This window comes from Lepidochelys olivacea (assembly GCF_965140295.1).
Source record: "Lepidochelys olivacea isolate rLepOli2 genome assembly, chromosome: 2".
In the NCBI taxonomy this organism is placed as follows: domain Eukaryota; kingdom Metazoa; phylum Chordata; order Testudines; family Cheloniidae; genus Lepidochelys; species Lepidochelys olivacea.
Window position 1 is genome coordinate 187,729,985 of NC_140412.1, and position 18,118 is coordinate 187,748,102.

The following is an 18,118-nucleotide window of genomic DNA, read 5'->3' on the forward strand; positions in this document are numbered from 1 at the left end:
GGGTTTTGATTGTCTATGGTGAGATGCCCTTAAACTAGGCTTCGGTGGTCGTGTTATCGTCACACAAGGTGGTGGTGGTGCAAGCATTTCTCCTCTCCCAGAGCTGGTGTGGTTGCTGTTTCTTGCTCCTTTCTCTGCAGGGCTGTTTCTTCTGGTAGAGTCTGATTTGTTCTCTTGTATCAGGAAAAAAATAGATTTAAAAACAGGAGCCAAGGTGATTAAAATTATTTCATTTAAAACAAACACTCCTTCCTCACCTCCCTCCATAGTTGCTCCTGCCATCACCCTGTTTATATACAATAACCCTATCTGTATGTTTGTTCTTGTAGAAGTCTACACTAAGAAACCAAAAGTACAGATGTTAGCACCTGTATTCTGTCCAACATCCAGTTTAGGTATCTACAGCCTGTCTGCCTAAGTTCCCTTTGCAGTTTTATTTTGACAGATATAAAAGGCAATAGTTCCAGTGTCCTTCCTTAAGCACAAAGGTAGAGATGTATTATTTATGATGATTATGCATTTGTAATATTGGTTTTTATTATATATTTTCATTACCATCCACAATGTGCAAGGTACTTTCCTAACCTAAATAAAGGCACAATCCCTACTATAAGGAAGGATGTATCACAAACTGATTTGAGAAATTTCAAATTCAGTAGGACAGAAGGGGGAAGATCCAAGAGATGCTAATGTGTTTAACTGTAACCACCAGCTAAAATTAAAATGATAAATAGCATCAACCTTCTTTATTCACTGTCGCTCCATTCAGTTTCATCAAGAGTTACTCAGCTTGGCACAGGGCCTTTTTTAGCAGTTTTAAAACATGTTTCCACTTCAAATTCTTGATACTCCCTAGCCCAGAATTCACTGGGTTTTTTTTTCAGAATATTCTTGAGGCAATTTCACCTGACACGATAAATAGAGATTGGGCCTGAATCAAAACCCTAGATGCAAACTCTCCAAAATGTTGGGCAACTTCAGATCAAAGCATTGCACAGGCCCATCCCCTGTATTAAGACTCATTTGTACTTCTCCAGAATGAGCTGTGTTATGGCATGTGTAGGAATAGCTGGCTGTATGCATAGGTTTAAGGATGGCTTAGCGTACTCTGCCTGGAGGTGTGCCAGCAATGTGTTGGAGATTGGATGCTTTTCTAAAAGATATGCTCTAATTCAATGAGGAATTAATTTAAAGAATTCCTATGGCCTGTGTTATACAGGAGGTCAGACTATATGGTCACAATGGTCCCTTCTGGCTTTACGATCTATATGTTTTAAGTCCTGAATAAGTAATATTGCATTCAATGGTTCTATTACAGAAAGTAACTTCTTTTGCCAACAACCCACATTTGGATGATTGTTTTTAAAAAAAACCTGTTCTCACCCATCCAGATTTGATTCCTAATTCTGCTTTTACTCCCCAGAGGAGCTGGGGTTGCTGTTGAGTCAACAAACTGCTGCCCCATGGGAATATCTTGTATCAGTAGCATCTCTTAATAATAATTCCCTTTGGGAAGCTGTGTTGAAAGGATTCCTCTCCAGGCACTGGGTAAGATGAGGGATTCCAAGACCTTTGCTAAGGCTTTCTCTGCACTACCACTTTTGTCAGGAAAACGTGTGTCTGTCACGGATGTGAAAAAACACACCACAGCTGACATAAGTTTCAACAGCAAAAGCGCTGGTGTAGACAACGCTATGTTGGCAGAAGAGCCTCTCCTGCTGACATAGCTACCGCCGCTCGTTGTGGGTGGTTTAATTATGCTGACAGGAGAGTTCTTTCCCGCTGGCATAGAGTGGCTACATGGGAGACCTTTCAGCAGCACAGCTGTGCCACTGTAAGGTCTGTAGTGTAGACATAGTCTAAGGTTGCACAGGATATGCCCATTAAAAATATACTACTTGATTCCTCCAGTATTGCAGGGAAACTTAGTCAGACAAAATCTGCCCTTAGTTATGCTCATCCAATCCCCTTGCACTAGTGTGTCTGAGGACAGAATTCAGCTCAATTTCTTTATGTCCACAGCCATTCCAAGGTAAAAACTGAGACCGATGTCAATTTCCAGCAATATCCTGGACAAACCTCACTGAATTAAGTTTAAGTATTTTAGGAGTCCATTGTATTAAAAATTACATGATGTGGCGTTGTAGGGTTCTATGTAATGTTTTGAGGAGACTGACTAATGTAAACCTTGGGGAAATGTTAGGGACAATACGTGTGAAGTAGAATTCCTAGGAAGTACTGGGGAGGAGGGGATTGCAACCTCCCACCAACTATCTCAGCCTTTGCAGCTTTACTCCCGGGGTGACATTTTGTCTGCTGATCACTTGTTACAGGAGGACAGTTCAAAAAGACAAACTAGATTCTCCAGGCCCCAACAGACACAGGAAGGACTTTTGAATCAATAGCCTGAGTTTAAACTAACACGGGACCGGCCCCAATCCTTAGGGATGGGTTGGAAGGACTGATGAAGATTGCGGGGGAGGGAGGCGATTTCTAGTACGGTGTGGTGTTTTTTCTTTTTCTTTAATGTTTTCTCTGTAACACACCTACCTTTGCAATGCTTCTACCTTGCTTAGAAAAAGCTGTGTGATAGCTTAACTGTGCGCAGTTACACTATCAGTCTCTGAAGAGAAAGCAAGCAGATCTGCTTAGGCAGTCTGTCTTTTGCTGGGAATAACACAGTGCAGGCAGCGAACGGTTCAGCTTAGGGATACTTGGTCACAAGGGGAGAGAGACGCATGTCTCGCTCAAGAGAGGCAGCAGCAAGGGGAGCCTGAGAGTGGGTGTTCTTGCTGGACCACTGAGGGGAAATACAGGTGCAGTTGCCCTGAGCTGTGACAAAAATCTCTCTAATATGTTTTACCTTCTGCTGGTTTGGGCTGACTCACACTCTTTGCACTTGGATCCAGCAAGTGGTCTAAGTCTTGCATTGCAGAACTAGTCATAGCTTTGTTGTTCCTCTTGTTTTTCTCCTCATCACGTTGCTGCACAAATTAATAGTGTTAGATTTCATTTGCAATTGGAGACATGATTTGTGAAATAGCGGCTTGGTGTCATGTGTTTTCTGAGGGGGAGTTACCTATGCACGAAGAGTCACAACATTTGATGAGGTCTCTGTCTCTGAGTAACAATGTCTTCTCTTTCATGGCCCCTTCTGTACTGATTCATGATCACTTGTGCCGCTATGGAGTTGATTTGTGTAACTTTAAAGAGCTCATGTGCCTCTAAAGGCCATATTCAGTGGATCTAAGGTTTGGTCCATATCATATTTGAGAAATTATATAGACACACGCAGCTCATATTTTAAGCTATGGGCAGAGCTGAAGTTGACATTTAGCCTTAATTTCTGGAGGCTGCTGATTCCTGAGTGCTCATTTTCTCACCCTTAATGTTACATCAATCCCTAGGTATATTTCGTGGAATGTATTTTATGTGGCATCAATTTTTATTCTTCTTCTGACTAAGATCCTGTGTCATACCAGTAAAATGGCAGATACAGCCTCTTGCAGGGCTAGACTCTCAAGAGACCTGGGGTCTATTCCTAGCTCTGCTCCTGGCCTGCTGGGTGACCATGGGCAAGTCACTTCACTGCTCTATACTTCAGTTTGTCTTTATGTAAAATGGTGACAATGATACTGATCTCCTTTTGTAAAGTGCTTGAAGAGCAACTGGTCAAAGATGCTATATAACAAAGACCTAGGTGTCATTGTTCTTGTTAGCAAGTCTGTTTGCGCTGTAATTTTTATAAAGCCTACATGTTACGTTGGTAGCACTTTATCAACCCTGGCAAATCTCGGCCTCCTTTTGGCATTCACTATACTAACATTAATCACACTGAATTATTTGGGCATGGAATTTGTTATGTGGGTATAAAATGCAGTTCTCGGGAAATTTCATTTTAATTTTAGCATGAGTTAATATCCACTTATTAGGAAGTGTTACCTAACAGTATTGTAATTAGATACTGAACACTGCCAAAGTGAAATGCACAATAAAGAAAATTCACTTTTTTATCATGCAGTTCCATAACATGGTTTAAAATGAAAAGCTATTTAAAAATAATACTCTAGGTCAAGATGCAAGTGCATGGTATTTTAGAAACATCTGTACTGGATAAATCACATACATACCATTTGCATTTTCTTCTTCAGTTCTGTGTTGGCGTGCTGATATGCTTCAGCCACAGCATTCAGATAGTAGATGGCTAGGCTACAAATATTTAAAAAAAAGATACACTGACAGGATAGTGGAGACATAGGCCCATCTTGGAAGGGAGGTGAGCAGAGAACTCCTCCACCTACTGCATGTGCATGAATCAAGGGATGTGATCAGGTTAAAAAAACACTGAAAATTTTTTCAAAGGAGCTGAATTACACAGAGAACCTTCTAAATAAGCAATGCTGCATGGGTTTGCTCTCATTTGACCTGTTGCTTGCCAATTTTGGAAAGTACAAGAGTTGTGTTAGAATCGGGGTGCTGTCTGATGCAAAGCACAAGCAGCAGGACCAGTGGGAACAGCTGGCATTATCTGTGAACTCGTAGAATGCTCATGGCCAAGTCACTGCTGTGTGTTTGTGGTTGGGTGGGAGTGGGCACTTACTAGACAGTGTTTCTCTAGTTAAAAAACCTTTAAAGTTATCCCTGGCTATGAATAGGCTGTGGGGGGTGGGGCGGGAGCACAAAGGCTAACTCACTGGCAGCACCCTAAGTCTCAAAACCCCTTCCTCCCTATTCTACCTTCCACAAATGACCTTCAATCTATTTTCCCCCAACTCTCTCCATCATCCCTTCCCCAGTCACTGCACTCAGATGGTAGTTAAATTGGAGACTATTATACAAATTGCCTCTTCCCCCAGGCAATAAAGTAAGTCTCCCTGTTAGACTGTGTGGGTTCCAAAAGCCTGTTTGTAAGCTTATTGTGCAAAAGTGATGGAGGGCCAGTGAAGACTGGGAAGATGATACTGAAGTTATCTAGTGATAAAGACCAACCCCCAAAGGCTACATTTAAAGAGCCAAAGGACTCTCTGGTGTAGCTCTGCTAAGTTCATGAGAGTCAAACTAGGGATGAACATGGCCTGTTTTGAGCAGTCATTACTTTCACAGCAGCCCCACACATACTGTAAGAGAGAACAACAGTGTGCTGATGTGGATATTGTATGGCTTCTTTCACTGTAGTCCTGAGCATCTCACAATCTTTAACATCCCCATGAGCTAGGGCAGTGCAATTATCCCCATTTTACAGATGGGGAACGGAGACAGAGAGGCTAAGTGACTTGTCCAAGGTCACAGGAAGTCTGTGGCAGAGCAGGGAACTGAGCCAAGCTCTTCCAAGTTGAGGCTAATGATCTAGCCGTGGAAGAGTCTTGCTCTTCTACAAGGCACTGCTCCAGTCCACAGCCTGCAACTGAACTGTTACTTATTGGCAAGGGTTGGGAAACCAGTGTAAACCATAGCCAGTTTTGAGTGGAGTTGTGGGCTTTGGGCTTGATTCTTTCTCTCACAAAGAGGACAAGCCCCCCAAAATAAAAAATAAAATAAAGGTAGGAGCCACACTAGAGGGAATCAAAAGCCAAAGGGATCAGAGGAGATGTACTGGCAGTGGCAGGCAGCCTTTGGCTCACAGAGAGGTACATATTTTAAAACATGCTGAAGTGTCTGGGACTGTCTTATCCCCACTGCTGCCAGCCAGCCAGTAATATTTTGGTTGTCAAAAATGTCGTCTCCTGCTTTTGCAGAATGATTTTATTCCTTTAAAATCCAAACATCATCTGCTCAGTGACTCCAGACCATTCCTGGAAAAGCACCATCAATTTGCTGCTACTGCTTTAAAAAAAAAAATCTAGTATCTAACAAGGAATATTGGAACAGCAGAGCTTACTGACAGTTCATAATTTGACTGTGTAGCTATGGCTCAGATTCAGTGAGCTGGAAACCAAGTTAGAAGGCTGTTTGTAGGGTAGATTTAAAAAGAGTGAATCCAAACACTGCTAGACAGGGCAAGTCTGTCGAGGATGACTAGTTTCTTTTGAAGTCTTTTTTTTTTTTTTTTTTTTTTTTATAGTATACTTCCTGGGTGGGTGGGTGAATAATGTGTATATAAAAGGTCTGTCTGGAAAGAACGTACTTAAGTTTGCAGAGCTCTCTCTCCTACATAATCAAGACAAACCTCCATCTACTCTAGATAAGTGATGCAGATTTTTGAAAATGAATGTTTTCCTTGTGCTCATGGAAACATCTTTTGGTTATCTGTAAGCAGATAATAGTTTCCTATCTACATAACTGAATCTTATGATTCACCTAAGTCTCTTTTTTTTAAATCTGTTGCTTTTGGTTCTAAGGCCCTCCATGCATGTCTGGTTTTGACCTGACTGCACTTAATTGAAGGGATCTGCTCCTTCAGAGCCCTTGTGGTCTCCACTGGCTCTCTGTTTTCTCTGTCCCTTATTCTCCAGATCTTTGAGTTACTCTGAGTAAATCAATTTTCCTTTTTGCAGATTCCAGTTTCCTTTTCAGTCCTGTGGCATCCCTTCATTAATAGCGATCACCATCTTCAAAGCTTGGAACTTCTCCCCATTTAGCAATTTATTTAACAGAATCAATAGATGTGAACTTGGTTAAATTTTTTTCCCATCAGGGCATTTAATGCATTCCCACACTACTTGTGGCATTTTGTCAGCCTGCGATCCCTCTCTCGCATATTTCTTGCAGTTGTTCTGGATTTGCTCCATTTCCTCACTGTACCTTATGGCTCTGAGTGAAATCACTGTGGGCATTTTAGGACTGATCTGCTCATACAGCTTCTGATCCTCACTTAAGGGGACTTGATGGAGGGAAGGAGAGGAGGGGGAACACCATGAAAAAGGGTGGTGGAAAAGGCTTTCTGAGCAGCTGCATCTTACACATTATCATGTGATTCATCCCCCCAGTTAATTTTTGTGACAATGTAAGTAACTTGCGCTAGGCATGTGTGGACTGCTGTCCCAGGCTAGTGGCTGGTCCGCATACGAGGTTTGAGTTTGCTACTGCTTTCCATAAGGGGGTGAGTTCTTTAACTCCAACAGTAAAGGTCAGATTTTCAGCTCTGTTGGTCCTGAGTTCAAATCCTACTATTGGCACACGTAAGGGTGGGTTACCTATCCATAAACCTTGTTTACGTAAAATAGCTTTCCCCAGAAAAATGAGGCAACTAGAAGTAGAGAGGAAACCGAGACAAAACAATTTCACTTAAAGTGTAATATCTACAATGTACTCTCTGGCAATTGAGGCAAAGAGTGTAAATGAATTGGAGACATCTCAAATTGTTTTTGGAAAAGGAGGGGGAATTGTGAGAGTGAGTGGAGGGGGAACAAACTAATTCAGTTCTTAGAAAGGTAGAGCACATTTTATGAGTGGCTGCCTGCCACTGAAACCAAGCTAATATAAATTTATGATTCACCCGCCACAGTTTGCAGAGGTTATTTGTTGTATTAAGGCTGCATTGCAGGTTGCCTTATCTGCTTTATTTAGGAGGGAGAGATGAAGTATCTTTCAGAGCTAAGTGAAATGCTGGCAGCTGCATTTTCTCTTTTTAATCTTGTTATAAATTGGAGCAGGATCAATGTAAGGGACTGGCCCCGGTTTGGATCTATCTAACTGTATGTACAATAGCAGGGGTGGTGCTAGCAGCTAATGGATTATAAAGAGGGAGGCAGGAAATCAGGAACTATAAATGATTCAAAGCTACCTAATTATTCCTGGAGAAAGAAGTGGATAAGACATAAAACCAAGGCTGTGGCCACTTGCAGCCATTAATTATGGTACAATCAACGGCGGTGATAGTTTTAGCTATGTAGATGCTTGTTCACACTACCCCTACTGAAAAATTTTCAGATGGTAGCTGTTATGTCTCTGAAAATCCGATAAACTGAAAGGCACAGTTGGCTTATCTGCCACTTTAATTGGCTCAGAAAAACACCAAAGAAATAAAGCAACAAAAAATAGACAAGTTAAAGCAGTGAGAGGGGTTCTTAGTTCCAGGCTACTTCATTCCTAAATTCCAACTGCAGCCAACTCCGGCTGCTTTCAAACAGCAAATCTTTTGAACTCTGCCATGCAAAATGTTCCAGACATTAAAAATGTAGAAACCACAAATAATCACAATAGTCCTTAAAGCTACATGGGTTAATCACAGCAGTGACTTTTAATCACTGCTGATCTAGGCTATCTAGTTGTGATCTAGAGATAAAAGGCTGTGTATCTCATTAAAACCTCATGATCTCTCAAGTCTCCCTTCCTTCCAAACCTGTATTATTGCAAATATAACTTACACCATAAGCAGAACTGCAGGTATAATCAGTCCCGGATTTGCCACATAACTGAAGATCTTGGCTATAAAAAGTGGAAAATCCTGCTTGATGGTCTCTTGGATGACATCATACATTCTTTTCTTTCCACTGGAAAGATAAAATGATCAATTACGCATTGTGTAGCTGGTTACTGAAAGGCCACAGTAGTGCCTTGTTAAACAACTTTAAAAGATTTTATAAAGAACAATACAATTATTTCATTGTCTGTCAACATGTTGTTTGCTACTAAGACTTTAGATATTAAAATACTGTTGAAGTGACTTACTTACAAATATCTTTCAGTCCAGCCACTCTTTCTTGAGTTCTAATGATCTGTCTTTAGTGGTATTGATTATGTGAATGACCTCTACAAAGGTAACTTGCTTCAAGCACTAATATATATGTGTATGTTACCACTCCTAGTTACTTCATGAGCTCTACTTATTTATTTCCCTTGAATCCACACAAATCCTACAGACTTTAAAAAAAATAATCTGAGATTTGTGACTTTCATATCACATTGAAGATGGTCTTTTTGTTGTGGAGATAGCTCTGCTTCTGCAAATCAATGCTTTCTTAACTAATGAGCCAACTTCAAGAACAACTAAGTAAGATCAAAAATAGCAAGCTGTGATTATCACTTAATAGGAAGCCCACTGAGTAATTTTAAAGTAGGAGTAATTTTAAACTACACTGAATAAAGCATTAGAGAATATGCTGTGTGCAAATGAAATAATCATACACAGGAAAGAGGATGGGCTAGATAAGCTAGGAGGTTTCTTTCATAGCATCCAACACTTACGGATTCAGTGTTGGATTCAAAGAGTGACCATTTCTGTGGGTAGTATTAGCCCTACTCATAATCCTTAGACTCACTGTATTCTTGCTTATTTGGGATCTAAAGGTTTCAGAGTAACAACCGTGTTAGTCTGTATTCGCAAAAAGTAAAGGAGTACTTGTGGCACCTTAGAGACTAACCAATTTATTTGAGCATAAGCTTTCGTGAGCTACAGCTCACTATGGAGTGAGCTGTAGCTCACGAAAGCTTATGCTCAAATAAATTGGTTAGTCTCTAAGGTGCCACAAGTACTCCTTTACTTTTTAGGATCTAAAATAATTATTCTGGACTCCAATTTGAAAGAAGTCACAGTCCATCCTCATGACAAGGGTCAACAGAGACAGACAGAGGCTGAACCAGTGCCACAATTTCACCCTTCTTCATTAGTCAAGTATGGTACATTACTAGCCAAATCCTCAACATTATGGTGGGAGCTGTGCTGAGGGGATTGAACAAAGCAGATAAGAGTGGATTTTGAGAAAGAGGCTTCAAGGTTTGAAATAATTCTTTAATGCTTCAGACAATGCTTGGGGATTGTTGTGAAATGATTTATGGACTTTGAAAATCTCTTATGGTTCAGGTACACCACTCACATCTGCCTATATACAGATTCTGTCGCTGAGAGTAGTGCATGACTGCGTGCAAGTACCATAGTTGGTGGTATTGGGCTTTGTACTTTCATGTGTCCACGGCTGGCCTTATAGTTGATTGCGCTCAGTGCCAACTTTCATGGATGCCAACGCGGGGCGGGGCGAGTGCTGCTCATGAGGCATGAAAAATGTTTTCTACCTTGGGCAGCAAAACACCAAGGGCCAGCCCTGCATGTGACTGTAATGTCTGTGAAAGGTGTTGGCTCAGTGGCTCTGGAGATTGAAGTACTTGTATCTTATAAACCAGGTACAGCATGAGGAATGAAATGTTTCCTGCACTGTTCCACTAACATACATCAACCTAGGACGGGGTGGCCAACCTGCGGCTCCGGAGCCACGTGCGGCTCTTCAGAAGTTAATATGCGGCTCCTTGTATAGGTACTGACTCCGGGGCTGGTGCTACAGGCGCCAACTTTCCACTGTGCCGGGGGGTGTCACTGCTCAACCCCTGGCTCTGCCCCAGGCCCCAGCTCCACCACACTCCTTCCCCCTTAAGGCCCCCACTCCTTCCCCTGAGTCTGCTGCGCCCTTGCTCTCCCCCCTCCCCCCCTCCAGCCTCCTGCACACCACAAAACGGCTGATCGCGGTGGGCGGGAGGCGCAGGGATGGAGGGTTAGGTGCTGATCGGCAGTGCTGCTGGTGGGTGGGAGACACTGGGGGTGGGGCAGAGCTGATGTGAGGGGGCGGCACTGCTAACGATTTACTGTGGCTCTTTGGCAATGCACATTGGTAAATTCTGGCTCTTTCTCAGGTGCAGGTTGGCCACCCCTGACCTAGGAAATAGAGGGCCCACTTCAGGGGGGCGGGTGGAGGAAAAAGGGGGAAAGTAGTTCAGTCATCTCTCCTGATCTGCCAAAAAGTTTCCAGATAGTCTGGTAGCTTTTGTGATATGGAACCCTGCAGTGGGAGGAGATTGCTAACTCATTTCAACATAACCACTCAACAATCGTCAGATGGTAACAAGGCACAGTTGCTGGTTCCCTATGCTAGGCTGAACTGGCAACCTCAACATGAAAGCTTCTGTATCTCCTCACTAGTTCCCCTGAGCCACCTAGTAGCTGATGATATACAAGTTACATAATAATGGGTGTTTGTGTATGTGAGGGCAGGATTGAGTACACAGGGCTGGATATTGTGATGTACTTTTAAAGGGCAAGATAATTAAATCCTGCTAGTCTGGTCTATAAATTAAGAACATCTTGGTATTTCCTCCCATTCTCCAACTCTCCACAGATTTCTACTGACATTCTCCATTAGCAATTGAAGAACCTAAGACAGTGCAACTAAAGAAACAATTTGTTCCAATCTGGCTCCTTGCTGAGTCAGACTCTGTGTGCACCAGGAAATAATGTTACTAAATCAAATCAGAGCTCATGGGCATATTAATCCAGTCCCTTGAACACTTTGTGTGGTGCTGGTTTGGAAACACAGGGAGAAATACCATTAATAAAGTAGCAACAGAGAAGCTCAGAACAATCTGGTTTCTGTTATTCCTCCACCAAATACAAAAATGATCACATGTTGTGGTAGCTATTGACTATAGAGAAGCCCTTGAAAGATGGCTTTTGGGACTCCTCTTTGTTTGTATAACATTGAAATGTGTGTCCGAGACTTTTTGTTCTAGGGCACCATATTCAGACACACATCCATCCTCCATGGATCTGCTCCAAAATCCTCTGTTGGTTCCTACTGCACTTTTTCAGGAGGAACTACAGGAATAGGTGTAGGGATATTATGGGATACTTTGGTTTTGGAGATGGCAGGAGACTCAGTGAATTCTGTTATCTGGAAGATAGCAGACGTGAACGAGGAGTAGGTTCGTCACCCCAGATGACAGTTTGTTTGCAACTCAGTATTGGTCATGATGCACTGGTGCATGTTCTAAAAAAGAATGTAACTAGACAAGAATAAAAGTATTATACAGTCCTTGTTGAGCAAAATGCCTAACTTTTTACAATATTTTGTGCATACAAGCAGAAGAAGAATTCAGGCTTGTGGTTATTTCATACCTGAATGGTCCACAGTCAAAGGAAGGAGGGAGGGACATTATGGTGTAGGCCACTGGCAGTAGGCTTAGGAACAGGATCAACAGCAAGAGTCCCATATAAAAATTATTGGATTTGGATGCTTTGAACACGCGTTCATGAGGGACATTGCTACTCATAACCGCCCAGCACTGAAAATACATGGAGGTTAGTAAGCGCAGCACGTTTATGCCAACCAGTCCAGGTGCATAAAATGATCCCATCCTAAAAAAAAAACAACAAAAAAAAAAACCAGGAGCACTATTTACCTAGACTAGGGTTCTACTTCAGGATCAGCAAACACGTTAGCATTGGTGACGGGTATACTTGGAAATGATTCCGGCTAGGTCAGTTTATGCTGCTCTCCTTTCCCTTCTATCTTCCACATGCACACCGTTGAGGAGAAAATGACCACTCCTGAAAGAGCATCCACCCACTGCTGGAGGCACATATGTAGAGACACACCTGTCACTGCTCCCAACACTGTGGAGGCAGAAAGGGGCCACTACTGGGTGATGGCTGTGCAGGTCCCCATGTTAGGCTGTGCCTCTGGCCCCAAATTGCCTTATTCCAGCCCAGTCTCCCACCCAATTGATGCATCTGCTAATGGTCAAACTTGTACCATCTGGTAACATGCTCAAAGCATGCAGATCTCCCTCCCCAACAGAAAAATCAAAAGGGTTTATAGTGTCATCCTTAAGAGATTTATAATCTGGGGGAAAGGTCAATTTTATCATCCAAAAATAATCCTATAAAAGGAGTAGGTCAGGGTCTGCAGTACTAATTTCCATTTAAAATCGGCCAGATATTTTTGTGGGCTGGGTTTTTTGTTTTGTTTTTAATAGCAAGGAACATAGAAGTCAAACTTTTTAAAAACAAAACAAAACCCCCCCATGCAAATAAGTCCATCCAGTTTGGAAAGTCTAGGTGCATTACCAATCTCTTGAATTCTTAGTGCTGTTAAGGACTTTTCCATTCTAAGGGGCGGGGGGAGAGAGTGGGAAAACAAAGATATCTTACCAGATCATTCCTTGATTGAAGATCAAGCCCAACACGTTACCACTAATATCAAACTCGGCATAAGAGGGCTATATGAAACGAGAGGGGAAAATAATTTATGTATAAAGTATCTGCTCTTGCTTGGTCTGCCAAGGTATCAAGGTGCTCATTAAGTCCTAGTGTGTTAGGGGATTCCAAGTAAAGCCTAGATTCCCTGCCTATTGAGTAGGTAACCTGTGCAGCTACGAAAACAAAGGGGCAGCTATGCACAGTGGACCACCACTCCTCTCTTGGCTTGCTGAAAGCTGGAAAGGCCGCTGGTGGTGGTTACCAAGTGTTTGGAGTTGCTTTGCTCTTGTTTTGAATCTTTGAATAATATAGTCAGCTATGAGGAAAAGGTCTACAGCGTGCGTGTTTATTTTACTTCTCCAGCTGCTGTATCGACCCACTGGCCTAGTTACATCTTGGCAAGATGTTTAATGTTTGAGTGGTTATAACAAGGTTGAGAGTGAAAAATACTACAACCACTTGCTTAGATTTCCCAGAAGCAGGCTGTGAGGTGGGGGTTGGGGGGAGAGAAGGGCTGGTGAGGGGGTAGTTCTGAGAGGACTTGTGGCTTGTCCAATATGTGGTATCATTTTGTACTGAACTACCTAAATACCAAAGTTGTCTGTAGTGTTGTTGTAGCCATGTTGGTCGTAGGATATGAGAGATACAAGGCGGGTGAGGTAATGTCTTTTATTGGACCAACTTCTCTGGCAAAAGAGTAAAGCTTTCAAGCGCCACTGAGCTCTTCTTGAGGTCTTTCACAAACAGAAGTTGGTCCAATAGAAGATATTACGCCTCACCCATCCTGTCTCTCTCTAAATACAAAAGGGCAGAATTGCCTTGTGTGAAACTGAGTCTCTTGATGATGTAGGAGCTGACAGTGCTGTAGTATTCCTATAGTATAGATATGTATTTGATCTACCGGATGGTGGCATTCAAATCCAAGGGGAAATGGGGAAAGCCTGATTGCCTGGGATATTAAACTGGACAGAGGAAACAATAGAGAAATAGGTTTCAGAGTAACAGCCGTGTTAGTCTGTATTCGCAAAAAGAAAAGGAGTACTTGTGGCACCTTAGAGACTAACCAATTTATTTGAGCATGAGCTTTCGTGAGCTACAGCTCACTTCATCAGATGCATGCCGTGGAAACTGCAGCAGACTTTATATATACACAGAGAATATGAAAAAATACCTCCTCCCACCCCATTGTCCAGCTGGTAATAGCTTATCTAAAGTGATCATCAGGTGGGCCATTTCCAGCACAAATCCAGGTTTTCTCACCCTCCACCCCCCCACACAAATTCACTCTCCTGCTGGTGATAGCCCATCCAAAGTGACAACTCTTTACACAATGTGCATGATAATAAAGTTGGGCCATTTCCTGCACAAATCCAGGTTCTCTCACCCCCTCACCCCCCTCCCAAAAAATATGCTTCAGAGTACAATTCTGCCCTGGATTCAGAAAAGGGTGCTGGTAAAACAGACTAGACAAGCTAAAAGGTCTTTTCTCTCTCTAATGTTTGTGATTCTGTAAATTGTGTGTGTGAGAGAGATTTTTATCTATTAAAATGCTACAGACAGGTCAAGCATGATGCATAATTTTGTTTCGTTCAGTAGAAATGCTGCTCCCTGAGAGAACAGCATCTTGTTTTTGTGAGGCTGCCAAGGGAACAGTAGTCCTACAACAAAGTGTAATTCAAAATGCTTAGTCTAACACCATGTCTAACTACAAAGTTTTGCCAACACAAGTTATGTTGACATACAGCTGCTGCAGTTAGTACACTACTTGTGTGTGTGCATACATGGCTCCTTGCATTGGTGCAGCATGTACTCACCAGCTGTGTTTGTGTTGATTCACAGTGCGGTGTACCCTGGACAGGTATCCAAGCGTGCAACTTGCCACTGTTCATCACACTCTCTTCTGGGTAGTTTTGGCAATGCATAGTGGGACAGAAATGACTCACTCAGTGGTGAGTGGGAGTGAGGGGGTCAACTTCCCATAATGCAATATTCTCCATCCATAATATCATCTCTGTCCCATAATTTTCATGCCTACTTTAAATTTCCCCATGAACCTGCGCAGTGCTTGTCATTGTCTGCCAGAAGCATGGAGCCTGCATGGCTCTGCTCTGTTGTCATGAGTGTTGCAAGCACAGGATGCACGATCCTTCAGTATTTGTAGAACTGCAAGAACAATCATGGGGAACATGATGACTTCTAGGTAGTCCGTTTGCTGTGGGACATAGTGAGAACTAATTGAAGGCTGTTGGCAGAGTTCATGTTCCTTTTAATCAGAGTGAAATACCTCTCAATGGCTATGGCTAACAAACTAAAAGTAGGTTTCAGAGTAGCAGCCGTGTTAGTCTGTATCCGCAAAAAGAAAAGGAGGACTTGTGGCACCTGAAACCTGTCATTATGCAAGGCACTGAATTTAGCCGTATGGAGTGGAAATCTATCAACTGCATGAAAAAACTCGTACAGATACAGACAGACATCCTCTTCCTTTCCAAATGCAAACAGATGGACATCGTACCAAAAGGACTGAAGGTAAAAAATCCATTATAATCTACATACTACACAGACTATGCTGACACCTTGTGCCACACGCTTTCAAAGAAACTGCGGAACCACCTGATCAACATCCTCTACAGCAAACAGGGAAAGATTAAGAATGAGCTCTCAAAACTGGATACTCTCCTAAAAAACCAACCTTCCACACAAACTTCCTCGTGGCTGGACTAAACTAAAAGTAGAAACTCCTAAGGCAACGAACATATCGTCTTTTCTAGGAAACCAAATTGTGTAGGACAGGCTTAAAATTCTCTTTGCAGACATAAGAACATTTACTTTGTAAACTATATAACAGATCATAAAGAGTTAGATTGCCGCTTTAAAAAAAACAACCACCCATCTACATATGGTTGTGAGATTTGTTATTTTTCCAACGGGCTCCCAATACCATCAAGTTCTTCTAGGCTACACCAGTGCTACTCAAAGTGGTGGTCTGCGGACTGGTGCTGGTCTGTGAGCCATCGGCTGCCGGTCTGCGTGCATATTGGGGAAAAATATTTGCCGGTCCCCCACATCAGATAGCTTGAGAAGCACTGGGCTATACCACTAGTATGAACAGAAATGCAATACTGGTTAAGTCTATGTGCCCAGTTGTCTGTATAATTATAATGTAGCACTCTCAGAGAATCGGCTTCTTCGTTTCCTTCAGGGGTAAAATTAGGTGCTTCCATCTTTACTCATCAGACCCGATCGAATAGTTCATCCTCTGTCATACAACAGTTGCACGGTACTTTCTTTAGCCAATAGTTTGGGGCCAGCATTTCACAAACCCATTAGCCTCCCTCCTTAGGTAAGGAGACACTTCTGTCTGTGTCACAGTAGGATGAGGGGTAAGTGTGGAGAGAGGAGAGATGCTGTCAAAATGGAAGTAGGTGGCACCCTTTGTTTTGTATTATTCTTGTTATTAGGTTAGTTTGTCATCAACAAAAGGCATGTGGACAGCCTATTCCTCTAAAAAAGGAGGAATATAGGCAATATGGTATCTGGGCCATTGCAAAGTAGCCCAGAACCCCTCTTAAATCATGCCCTCTTCTACTTCAGTTGTGCCTTTTAAATTCCCCACAGGCCCTCTGCATTAGGGTGTTAGTCATCATGACACCTCTAGTTTCAGTAATTTCTGAGGTCTCTCATCTACTGTCTTGTATTTAATGCTGTGAAGCATCTGGGTTACAGCTTGTATACAAATAAAATATAAATTGTTGTATAAAAACAGAAAAATAATTCTCTAGGGCCCCTGGAATGTAATGATAAACAGATTTCTGCCTTCCATTAAGCACATAGGCTTTAGGGTACACCCCACAGGTTTAAAACTCTGGCTCCTGGCAGGAGGCGATTGTATCGGAAGCTGGTGGGAGTTGCCCAGGCTGCTTGGGCGCCTGACTCTCCATGCTGTGGAAGCTGGGATGTTGGCTGGCTGCTCCCTGTGCTGGGCCACCTCTGCATGGCCAGGCACCCTCCAGGCAGGGTGGGCGGTACAGCTCTGAGCTGTGATCCTGACGCCCTCTTGCCTTTCCAAAGGAGCCAGCTCCTGCCCGCAGAGCCCGACTGCCATGAGATGCTCCCCACGGCACTTGGTCACCACTGTGGAGCAGCAGCAGAGCCATGAGCACCAAGGCAGTAGTGAGCGAGCACTTTGGGGAGCATCTCATGGCAGTCAGGCTCTGTGGGCAGGGGGTGTCAGCAGCCGGTGCCAGGCTCCTTCAGGGAAGAGGCAAGAGGGAGCAGAGATGCAGCTTGGAGTTGCCTGGGGAGTGCCTGGCTGTGCAGAGGCAGCCCGGCTTGGGGAGCAGGGTAGGAAAGGTGGATATAAATGGTGTGCATTATGCTCCTCCATGTTGCCTGAGGTGAATTCTTGCACTTACTCTTTATTCAGCCTTGCACTTACTGTTTATTCATGTGTACTTACAGCAGAAGGAACACTGTATTCAAGGGCAGATAATATTGCATAGGATTCATATTGTTACTTAAGGTATCCTGCCTCATCCATAGTGGGCCCTATAAATAGGGAGGTCCTGGGGCTTGAGAAGGAGACCTAAATGTGGAGGACTTGAAGGTTCAGCTAAGTGAATTTCAATCTGCAAGCAAACACATAATTGATTCCTTGTGAACTCAGTTGCATGGTTTAGTTCATGAACACCAAAATGGACTGAATCTTGCAGGGTTCAGTCAGTCCTTATCTTAGTAGGACTAGAGCAAGGTGGGTTTTTCTTAAGTTTTTGTTGTGTTGTGTTGTTTTTTTTAAGGTGAGCTTTATTGACCTGCAGAGAAATGTTGCATGGATACACTTCATGAATGAAAATATCTAATTAGATTGTAATAACGCTTGATGCATTAAAAAAATCAATTATAAAATGGCTAAAAATTGCTTATATCCTTTCAGCTTTAAGACACTGACTTACAAATCCAGCCTCAAGGTCCCAGCACCAGCAGTAGTTCACAAATCTGACAAAGCAAGCACGCATAAAATCTCCCACCAGGATGGTTACGTAGGTCACCAGAATATCAGACACCGTGAGTCTTACAAATTCCTGCAATTGAACACAAGGAAAGAGCAATTAGCTACTGTAATTTAAGTGGTGCATTGGAAGACTCTATCCTCCCTTAATCGGTCTCTCTCCACGAGTGCCCTTTAAACAGAGTAGAAGTTGGTCTTTTCCCTGTCTT

General features: G+C 42.8%; 1 protein-coding gene across 1 annotated transcript in view; it reads right to left on the bottom strand.

Annotated features, from left to right (window-relative positions):
• Positions 1 to 2,849: 2,849 nt before the first annotated feature.
• TMC2 (transmembrane channel like 2) overlaps positions 2,850 to 18,118 on the bottom strand; it is a gene marked incomplete at both ends in the record, with an annotated part of 51,310 nt that continues 36,041 nt past the window's right edge. Inside the window, 6 exons of the mRNA XM_084621108.1 lie at positions 2,850 to 2,984; positions 4,131 to 4,209; positions 8,307 to 8,432; positions 11,822 to 12,061; positions 12,857 to 12,924; positions 17,854 to 17,982. Of these exons, the coding sequence (XP_084477234.1) occupies positions 2,850 to 2,984; positions 4,131 to 4,209; positions 8,307 to 8,432; positions 11,822 to 12,061; positions 12,857 to 12,924; positions 17,854 to 17,982 (777 nt within the window). The remainder of the gene's footprint in view (positions 2,985 to 4,130; positions 4,210 to 8,306; positions 8,433 to 11,821; positions 12,062 to 12,856; positions 12,925 to 17,853; positions 17,983 to 18,118) is intronic.